General features: G+C 49.8%; 1 protein-coding gene across 1 annotated transcript in view; it reads left to right on the top strand.

Annotated features, from left to right (window-relative positions):
* GSDMC (gasdermin C) overlaps positions 1–6,326 on the top strand; it is a 15,899-nt gene extending 9,573 nt beyond the window's left edge. Inside the window, exons 7-17 of the mRNA XM_010844331.1 lie at positions 1–64; positions 1,340–1,387; positions 1,765–1,797; positions 1,891–1,938; positions 2,262–2,288; positions 2,457–2,486; positions 2,777–2,803; positions 3,650–3,789; positions 4,112–4,229; positions 4,895–4,968; positions 5,589–6,326. The exon at positions 1–64 is cut by the window's left edge and continues 12 nt beyond it. Of these exons, the coding sequence (XP_010842633.1) occupies positions 1–64; positions 1,340–1,387; positions 1,765–1,797; positions 1,891–1,938; positions 2,262–2,288; positions 2,457–2,486; positions 2,777–2,803; positions 3,650–3,789; positions 4,112–4,229; positions 4,895–4,968; positions 5,589–5,828 (849 nt within the window). The 3' untranslated portion in view covers positions 5,829–6,326. The remainder of the gene's footprint in view (positions 65–1,339; positions 1,388–1,764; positions 1,798–1,890; positions 1,939–2,261; positions 2,289–2,456; positions 2,487–2,776; positions 2,804–3,649; positions 3,790–4,111; positions 4,230–4,894; positions 4,969–5,588) is intronic.
* Positions 6,327–10,898: the final 4,572 nt, after the last annotated feature.

The raw sequence follows: 10,898 nt of genomic DNA, 5'->3' as shown, positions 1-10,898 counted from the left end.
GTGCCCCAGGGCACCGTGATGGCCTATAAGAAGAAGCAGCTGGTGTTCCGGGAGGATGGCCGAGGTGAGCAGGGACTGAAAGGGGTGGGGGCAGTGGGAGACCACCCAGAGGCCACCCTGGCTTCCCTCCCTGCCGGGGGAGGGGAGGAGCACAACTTCTCAGCCTCCCACAGCCACCTCCAAGCCCGCAAGACCGAACTATGACCACACGGAGATTCAGAGGCAGTGTCCCACGCAGAGATGGACACAGCGGGGGCCCAACGCAGGGTGTCCTTAGCACCAGGCAAAGAGTAGCCCTGATCCCTCCCCTGCATTTAGGGCCCTGCCGCTCTTGGCAGCTCACCTGGGGGAGCCTCAGAGCCCTGTAAGCCCAGGCAAAGCTCATAACACAGTGACTCGTCATAAACAGAACTGCAGATGTAAGGCCATTTCCTCCTCCAGGGGATCTTCCCAACGCAGGGATTGAACCCGGGTCTCCCACACTGCAGGCGGATTCTCTACCATCTGAGCGACCAGGGAAGCCCCAACAAAGGAACACAGGAATTCATCTATTAATACGTCTTTCCCTCACTAGCCTCAAAATGCACAGCCCCCAATACACACACCCTCGCTTTGGGTTCTGACTCGACATCTGTGAACCAGTGTCATCAAACAGCAACCACACACCCAGGAGGAACAGTGAGCACTGCGAACACAGCTCAGTGTGCTTGGCGTCCCCTCTCTCCCCTCCCAAATGCTGAGACCCAGCTAGAGGCCGTCCTGACACAGCTGAGGTCCAAGGAGAGAGGGCGCCCTCAACACACACACACACACACACACGTATAGCACCCCGACTGTAACATCTCATCAAGGCCAGGTCCTGGCATCAGTCACCGCCTGTCGATAGCAGTAGAAAAGAACTGAGCTCTCCAGTCTCATGGGGTCAGAGGACCTCAGCTTCCAGAAAAAGGGCCAGTCCTACTGAGAGTAGAGACAAAGATGGGATTCACGGCTAATTTAGAAAGAGACCAGAGACTGTGCAGAGGGCATCAGGAGATGGTAGTGTTATTAACGAGCATGGGGAATGACAAAGTGTTATTTACTTAGGAGGGGATGAGAAGAAGCCTCATTTTCAAAAATATGTTTTCTAAGTGTTAGCCCGTGGGAACCGAAGTCAGCGGGACTCAGGAGAGTGTTACAACCCTGCCTGCAAGTCGTGCCCTGACCACGAGGGGGCGTGCAGGGCCTCTCTGCACCATTCAGGCCGGAGGGCGAAGGGAGAGGTCTACGGGTGCAGCCGTGTGAAAGGACCCAGCAGGAATAACCTGGACTCTCCTGACCTGGCTTCTTTCCCTTGCAGCCATTCTTCTCATCTCAGATGACGACAAGCAGAAAACCTTCCCAGAAAGTGAGTTCCTGAGTTGGGCGGGGTCTCTGTCTAGACCTGGGGCTGGATGCTGCAGAAGCCCTGCAAGGCACTCAGTCCCACAGGAAAGACCCCTCCAGCCAGGTCCTCCACCACCTCCTCGTTTATCCCCCTGCCACAGGCCCCTTGGCCCCAGAGACAGCCACCTCTCTCTTCTGAATCCTGAAGCAGAGTCCTGGGGAGGGGGAAGTTGGTGGGGGGCGGTACTTGCCAAGGTTTCCTGTCTCCAGGCATTGTGTCAGCTGAGAGGTGAGAAATAAGGGGGGACAGGGAGGAGTTAGAGAGGCTGGGAGGAGGAGGGAGAAGGGACGGGAAGGGAGAAAAGGCACCTGAGTGAGCACATCTGTTTCTTCTTCCAGTTAAACTGCAGGGGCTGCCGCTGATGTCACCAGGTGAGCGAGTCATTTTAGAGCCGGAAAAGTGGGATCAGACCCCTCCACCAGGAATAACCTGGGCTCTCCTGACCTGCCTTCTTCCCCATCCAGAAATTCTTTCCATCTCAGATGACAACAAGCGGAAAGCCTTTTCCAAAGGTGAGTTCCTCAGCAGGGCAGGTTCTCTGCCAAGCCCCCAGGCCCTGCTGAGCCCTGACCCTCTCTGGATGCTAATAAGAGCAGTGCAAGGTGTTTAGCCCAGGTGTTAATCTGCAAGGCAGACCCAGAGGGAAACTACCCTCCTTCCTCCATAGCCTGCTATCTTTTCTGTCTTTCACAAGCCATAGACCTTTGCAGCCACAGAGAAAGCCACTTTTCTCCTTTGAATGGGGTAATGGGGCGGGGGGGGGGTGTTTGTGTGTGTGTCTTGGGGGAGGGGAGGTTAACTCTTGGAGAATGCGCCCTTTTGCTTATCTTTCCAGGCAAAGTGCAGAGGCAATCAGCGATGGGTGAGTGGATGACCTTACAGCCTACCCGTGGCGCTGGCTCTGGTGCCCTGGGCAAGGGGAAGGGGTGGACAGAAAGCAGGGGGTTCAGGGAAGTAAGGGCAGAAGTTCAGGGAAACCGAGTGTCCTCACAGACTAACTCTTGGATGGGAAATTAAATTTCCCTTCTAGGCACCAAAAGACGTCCCATCCTCCCAATTGGTGAGTGTGTGTTTGCTGGGATTGGGGTGGGGTCCTAATGGCACATACACGTCTGGAGAGCAGAGCAGATGACCCCTGCCTTTGCTGCCACTGCCCCGGGGCCTGGCCCTAGTTTCTGTGGAATGGGAAGGGTCTGGGAAGGCCAAGGAGGTGGAGGGATGGGCTGGAATGGGGGGAGGAAGAGGTTAAACAAAAGGGAGGAGGTGTTTGGAGGGCAGGACCCTCCAAAACATCTCAAGAGTAAACCTGGGGGATGAGAAAGGGAGATGATCCCTTGTGACTCTTTCCAGGAAGAATACAGGAACCCATTTCCCGAGGTCAGTATTTATGAAGAAACCTGGGGCTTCCTGGGTGGAAAACTGCAAAGCTAAGTGCCCAAAAGGTGATGTGCACGCAACTTACAAATCTGAGCTCTACTTCCCGCTGATGCTTTGTACAGCCCCACTCATTCATTCATTCACTCACGGATGCATGCATGCACACAACAAACCCTTGCTGAAAACTATTCGAGCAACAGGCATTATTCTGAGCAGTGGGAATACAGCCAGAAATTCCTGCCTCACTGGACTGCTTCCTCTTAGCAGACCATCTGGAGGCCACCTGAAGTCTCCTAGGAGAAGCAGACAACCCCCAACACCATGCCTTGATTGTGTCTGTGGTCACAGATGATACAGGCAGTTACACGATGAGATCGATAATCTATGCGTGCCAGGTGCTACCCCCCCCCGCCAAGCATTTTACTTAGTAAACTCATGTAATCCGCAAAACATCCCACTCAACACATGTGGGAACTGGGCCCAGAGCACCTGGGATTCTCACCTCTAGAGCCCATCACGAGAATCCATGTTGTTCTAGACATGACCCAGAACTGAGTGCTTGGTCATTTTCTTCCACTTTCTGTGACCTCTTTCCAGAATCTCCTTCTCTCCTCCCAGCCTTCTACTCCTCCCACCCCTTCCCCCACTGGCCCCTTCTCAGCACTAGGACTGCCCACCTTTCTAGACTATTATGACAGCTCCATCCTCAGAGTTCAAACATGCTGTCCGCAGAAATGCTTTTGGTTGGCAGATAAATGGGATGGAGGTGCCCAGCTTATCATACCACAAACCTTCTAATCAAAGAATTGCTCCCCACTTTCTGGTTGATGTTGATGCTGAGGACAGATTTCAAGTCCCTACAAAACGAGGTTTCTAGGGAAATGGAGGCAGTGGCTGAGCTCCCCAGGGACATTCGAGATGCTCTTTTCCATACCATCCTGGCCAAGCTCAAGGACCAAGGGGCTCTGCAGGACCTCACAGACATGGTGAGAAGGGGGTCCCATTCTCCCTAAGGCCAATCAGAGTTGTGAAGGGGCAAGTTTAGGAGGTCGACGACTGAGCTACCTGGGGAAGGAGGGCTGAGGAGGGGACCCCAGACACTGACCCAGCACAGTGACCAGGTCCAGGGCTTGCAGCCCACGTGCTGCAGCTGCTTGGAACCTCCTGGGGGAGGTGAAGAGCCCTTCCCCTCCTACCTGAGTTCATCACTTGTAAACTCAAAAGATACTGGCAGAATCGTACCACAATATCTATTGCTATTACTATTATTGTTGTTGTTGTCTTTCTGCTAATACGGGTCTCCTCTAGCTGGATGGGAACCTTTGGGATCATACAGGCAGCTTCCTAAGTGAGATGCGGGAAGACTCAAGAAATGTGTGGCTTGAGTCAAGACCCTACGTCATTTACCTCCTTGAAGCCTTACTGGGTAAGAGTGACTTGAGGGAAATGTGGGAACATCACAAATTTGGCCTCTAGACCCGAAAGGAAGGGGTTAGATGCCATCTGCCACCTCTCTAATGGGGGCTTCCCAGGTGGTGCTCGTGGTAAAGAGCCTGCCTGCCAACGCAAGAGACATAAGAGACGTAGGTGGGGAAGATCCCCTGGAGGAAGACATGGCAACCCACTCCAGGATTCTTGTCTGAAGAATCTCATGGACAGAGGAGCCTAGAGGGCTATTGTCCATAGGGTCACAAAGAGTTGGATACGACTGAAGTGACTTAGCACGCATGCACACCCCTGTCTAAAATCTTTCTAACGACCTTCATCTCACATCATACCTCTCTGCAAGGTCAGAAGGGCTCAGTGAGATAAATTCACCACAGGATATAGAACCAGCCCAGGACCTAGAAAGACCGGCCCAAGTCCATCCAATGTATCAGTGGGTGTGGATGATTCCAGGCTCCAGTCTGGACCGTGTTACGGAGCATCCTGGAGACCATCCCAAGAGCAGGAGGGAACTTGACCTTCACGCCTAATGGGTTTTATTTCTCTGCCTCAGGGTTCCCCTCTCTTGGGGTTCCCTAGTTCACAGTGGGGAAAAAAGCACTGACTCCTCATACTGTCTCTCCCCAAATGTCCCCTTGTCCCCAGTGCTGAGTGACATCCAACATGAGCTGCTGGCCTGGTCCATGGAGAAGAGGATCCTGCCCCAGCAACGGGAGCTGGTGAGAAATCAACCCCCAGGGGATAGTGTCCTGGGATGAGGGCGAGGGAACCGGGATAAGAATGATCCTGAGGAAAGAGAGGTGACGTCAGGTCCTGCTGGCACTGGGGACAGAGCCGTGTGGCCACTGGGAACTCCCTGGCTGCCTCTCCCTCCACCTCAGGAGGGTCTCCATCTCCATGGCAACCCCAGCAGAGGGTTCCCACTGTTCTAAAAGAGCCACACAGGACTGCATGTTTGGGGGCTCATCCTTTTCTCATACGGTTACCATTTGCAAATTGTCTTCCTCCACATATATGTATATGTCAGTACATATGTGTACAGATGTATGCACATACATGCACACATTGCACAGATACACATGTAATTGCAGATAACACCATTTAGCAAGGTCGATGTTAGTATCACCATTTGGCAGCTGAAGAACCAAAGCTCAACAATTTTCAGAAACATATCCAAGCTCACCCTGACCACGGGTCAGAATAGGATGAGAGTTCTGGGCCCCTTGACTCCATCGCTCTCCTTCTCCCATGACCCCAAGAGGCCCTGGCTCTCAGGATAGAAGGTCTTGATTCCCAACTTCAAAGGCTGGCCTGCAACAACTGACCCTGTTTCCTCCAGGTGGAGAGCATCCTGGAGCCCAACTTCCGGTACCCCTGGAACATTCCCTTCACCCTGGATCCCAAGCTCCTCGCCTCGCTGCAGGATGAGGGGTTGGCTGTCACCTTTGGCCTGCTGCAGGAGTGCGGCCTGAGGGTGGCACCCGACAACCCCAAGGGGACTTGGGACCTGGAGGCCAAGAAGCCCCTGTCTGCCCTGTACGGGTCCCTCTCTGTGCTGCAGCAACTGGCCGAGGCCTGAGCCCTCCCCAGGGTCCCTGAGTCCAGAGAGGCCTGGCCGCACCCTGGTCTAGCTGTGAGCATCCTCTGTGCTCAGGGAACATGAAACCCTGCCTTCTGCCACTCCAGTTTGGGTGAACAGAGATCGATAAAGACCGGAGGGAACATTCTAGGGTGATGGAAATACTCTGTAACTCTGTATCTTGCTAAAGGTTTATGCGTTTGTCCAAACTTAACAAATAGTATCTAAAGATCTGAGCATTTCATTGCATGTTAACTTTACTTCAAAGCAATGTACGCAAAGATTGAATTCTCATGAATAAGCATTCTGAATTGCATTGGGTAAAGTGTACTGACATCTGTAACTTACTTGGAAATATATTAGAAAATAAGGTGAATTGATGGATGGATAGAGAAGCATGTGATCAAGGCAATGTGGTAAAATATTTAAAACAAGAGTTCTTTTTCATTCTGAAGTGTTCTTGTGTGTCTGGAACTGTTTCAAACTTATAACTACCCCCCCGCCCCCACCTGGCAACACACACAATTATGCCTGTGCGTCTGTCAGTCAGCCTGGGAGTTTTCAGACAGTGCCTTCTGAGCTGTGGGTTCAGTTCTTCCTTCAGTTAAGGAAGATTCACTCATATCACTAAACATATTATACATTCTGTTTGTTGAATTCTCTATTTCTCAGTCACCAAATGTCCTTGTGCTGTGCTAAGTCCCCTCATTTGTGTCTGACTCTTTGCGACCCCATGGACTGTAGCCCACCAGGCTCCTCTGTCCCTGGGATTCTCCAGGCAAGAATACTGAAGTGGGTTGCCATGCCCTCCTCCAGGGGATCTTCCCCACCCAGGGATCAAACCTACATCTCTGACGTCTCCTGCATTGGCAGGCGGGTTCTTTACCACTAGCCCCACCTGGGAAGCCCACAAATGTCTTCTGGGTCCTCTAAATTCATTTTACCTTGTCTATGCGCTATAATCTCTCCTTTTCCCTTTTGCATTCTCTGAGATCATGCAGGTATTTTCTCAGTGTCTCTGAGTCGGCCCTCAACTGCAATCATCATTCTATTGCTTTTCTAATTTCTTAGCTCAGAAATTGTCATCCTGATATTCAATTTGGTCCCTTAGCTTTGCAGTCTCCCTTTTGGCTGAAGTCTTGTCTCTTCTTCTCATCTTTAAGGTCTTGTTTTACTGAGATTATTTCACTTCAATACAAGATAATTAAGGACACTGTGGGCTCTTCTTTAACTTCTCTACCCGAATGGATTCTGCTGCTGTCTTTCTTTCCTCTAGTATTTGCATAGATGCCACATAACCCTTTTTTTATTCATCTTGCTCGTCCCCAGGCAGGATGCGAAAGCATGAGATATTGGGCCCAAATAGCCGAGATGCATATGAAAGGAAAGATTTCAGTGAGCCCAGACTACATCTTCGCATACACAGAAAAAGCGCTAAATTCCTTAACTTGACATATCTGGTCTCTTTAATTAATTGTGATCTTCTGATGTTCAGACTACCTGCACTTGGTCGCAAAGCTCCTGTATGTACTAGCTCCTCCCTCGCCTCCTTGGAGCAGTTTCTCAGAGCTATCTGAAGCATGTCTCCTGGGTTGCAGTCCTCATTTTGCCCCCAAATAAAACGTAAATCACAACTCTCACCTTGTGCAAATTGTTTCCAACACCAGCATGAGCACCTCTGTCCAAACCCCTCTCTGCCCGAAGTTGGAGGTAGGAAGTTTTTCTTGCTTCCATACCACCTGAACTGAGACCTGTGTCTCTTCCAACACAAAAGACTGTTTGGAGCCTGTTTCTACCGGCGTGAAAAAAAGAAAGGACTTACCTGGGCTCTGAGAAGTCCGGCACAGTTGGCCTGGACTCTGTCCTGTCTTGTACGGATTTGCTAAATGCCCGGAGCTTGGGTTCCCGCACCCAGGAGAGGCATTTGCTTGTCTCTCCACACAGAACACCCAGAGTCTTCAGAGGGGTCAGCGTGTGGTGGGAAGGGGTTCAGGAGGCTTAGCTTCCTTTAGAGAGTTCACCCGGCTTGTCTGGGGAAGAAGAGGCGAGCTGGCTACCGGTGTGGTTATTCTTCTCATTAATATGGCTTTGCTTCCCCCCAAACACTTCCTTGTGTTCAGGGTCAGCCCCTCTTCCCAGAAGCGATGCCTCGTCTTCTCCTCCTCGATCCCATCTCCCCTCCCTACAAGGTCTCAACCAAGCAGATGAGAACGAAAGATTTATTTTGTAAAACTCGGGGACTTCCCTGGTGGCTCAGTGGTAAGGAATCCACCTGGCAATGCAGCAGGCATGGGTGATCCCTGGTGCAGGAAGATCCCACATGTTGTGGGGCAACTAAGCCCGAGTGCCGCAACCACTGAGCCTGTGCTCTAAGGTCCACAGTTCCTGAAGCCCGCGGGCCCTAGAGCCCGTGCGGCACAAAAGACGCCACTGCAATGAGAAGCCTGAGCACCACAAATGGAGAGGCGCCAGAGCAGCCGCGAAGACCCAGCACAGACAAAGATAAACAAACCTGTGGCCTTGGGCTCAGAGCCCGTAAAGCGGTGCAAGGCACCTCAGCCTCCCCCTGTTCCCCAGAAGATCTTGTTTAACTCCTGCTGTTTTCCCCAGTATTGAAAAGTTCTTGGGTTTTTTTGTTTGTTTATGTCACGATAATTAACTCTGGGTGCCTATTGCTCTCTTTTCTCTTTCCACCCAGCAAAAAGACAACAGAAGGATACATCTGGAAGTCTCTCCTGTCACTAGAGGGGCACACAAGTGGCCAGAGAGAGCCTCTTTTTCATGGAACGTTCCAGGTCAACTCTCGCCTCACCTTCTCTCCCAGCTGGGAGTTACGAGCACAGTCTTTCCCAGTTGACTCCTTTCTGCCAGGAAGGAGACTAGAGGATTCTTCCTGGGGACCTGGCACAAGAGAAAGTCCTACTGATGCAGATGTTCGGTTTCCACAGAGAAGGGCACAGCAGAGGTCCTCAGCGTTGGGTATACACAGAAATCAATGGAGGTGCTTTAAAAATTACTAATGCCGGGTCCCACCCCCACAAGTCTGATTTAGTTGTTTTGCAGGGAGAGCAGGTTCAAGAGCTCCCCAGCTGATTCTAACATGCAAGCAAGCTGAGCACTCTGCTGCCTGCCTGCCAGTGAAGCTCAGTCACTAAGCTCCACCCACTGCTCAGTTTCCAGTCTGATTTTTGACGCCCCTCCCCCAAAATGGGAGCCGACCAGCATCATCAGATATCTGAGAAACAGATGAAGCCAAAACTAACAAAAAGCAACTGGTGGCTCAATGGTAAAGAATCCACCTGCCAATGCAGGAGACACGAGTTCAGTTCCCAGGCTGGAAAGATTCCCTGGAGAAGGAAAGATGGATGCAGGCCTGCCTGGACCTTTCAGCTGTGTCACAGCTCTACCTAGTTATTGCCAAGCGGGAATGTGGGCTCCACGGCACCGTTTTTGTTTTTTGTGATTTTTTTTTTTTTTGAGAAAAGCTAAAACTTGGGTTTTGAGGGCTCAGTCAGTAAAGTATTCACCTGCTAATGCAGGAAACCTGGGTTTGACCCCTCGGACAGGAAGATGCCCTGGAGAAGAAAATGGCAACCCATGCCAGTTTTCTTGCCTGGGAAATCCCATGGACAGAGGAGCCTGGCAGGCTACCGACAGCGGCATCGCAAAACAGTTGGACACGACTTAGCAACTAAACAACAAAATTTTAAAAGGAACATTGAGAAAACAGAGCTCTTAAAAATTAAAACTATTATCACAGAAATGAAATTCTAGATTAGAGGATACAGTTGAGGAAATTTCCCAAAAAGTAGAGCCAAAAGCCACAGGATAAAAATGAGAAAAGAAATTTAGAAGGGCAGTTTAGGAAAGCAAACACTTGGATAAAACAGGCCCCTTCTCCCAAAAGAGAACACACACACAGGGAAGCATCAAGAAAACAATTCAAGAAAATCCCCATAATTAGGACACAAACTTCAAGATTTAAAGAGCCCATTGAGTGCCTAACACAAATATTGATACATGAAAAGGAGCTCATACCACAACATTTCAGGGACATTTCAGAACCTGTGGGACGAAGTGAAAATCCAGAGGGAAAAACGGGTTATTTACAAAAGATGAGACACGAGAATGCCGTTAAAATACAACCACTGCAGACTAGAGGCAATGGAGCAAGGGCTTCCTAAATTTGGTGGAAAATTATTTCCAATTTAGTAGTCTATATCATGAAGGTAGAATAAGGATATTTTCGACCAAAGTTTTTTTTTTTTTTTTTAATAACGGTCCATGTTCCCTTTTCCAGAAAGTTGTAAGAGGATGTTGTACATCTAAGTGATAGGAAGCCTTGGGAGAGATATCTCCAGGAGTATGAAACTGATAAAATACCTGGAACCTGGTCATAAGAGGAGGAGATGTAAGCATTTGGTGGAGTTTGGATTTAATTAGATATAAGTACATAGAAAATAGAAAGAAAAGGAAAAAAGGACGAAAAACTATCGAAATCCTCCTGGAAATAAAAAATAACTACAGTTTATTAATAGCTGAGTAGAGTTTACAGAGTCACAGTAATAATAGAAAACAAAAGAGAATTATAACTCAAGAGGAGGGATGGGACTCGTGCAGGTATAGAGGGAGGGGGGCCCTAAATTGTTTTTCCCTGGTGGAAGTCCACGTTTAATGCCTACAACTGAGCAAGCTTATTATTTAAGTAAGGACAGATTCAAAAGACCACATCTTGTATTATCTCATTTACTTGAAATATCTAGAATAGGCAAATCCATAAAGCACATTAGTGGTTGGGATGGGGTTCTTGGTGGGGCGGTGATAAAAATATTCTAAGATTGACTGCACTGATGGCTCCACAGTCCTGTGAATGTACTCATAGTCACTGGATTGGACATTGAAGTGTGTGTGAGTTACAGTGAACTGTCTGTGAATTACATCTCAATATAGTCCTTAAAAAGAGAGAAAACAACAACAAAAAGAGTTCAAAGTGATGTCTCTGGGGAGGAGCTGGGGGGTGGGTGGGGGGCTGGTGGAGAAGGGGGCATCTGAGGTTTAAAAAAAAATTAC

Source organism: Bison bison, unplaced genomic scaffold (assembly GCF_000754665.1).
Source record: "Bison bison bison isolate TAMUID 2011002044 unplaced genomic scaffold, Bison_UMD1.0 scf7180017864199, whole genome shotgun sequence".
In the NCBI taxonomy this organism is placed as follows: Eukaryota; Metazoa; Chordata; class Mammalia; order Artiodactyla; family Bovidae; genus Bison; species Bison bison.
Note: the sequence above shows the minus strand (reverse complement) of the source record. Positions and strands in the feature narration are given on the sequence as shown.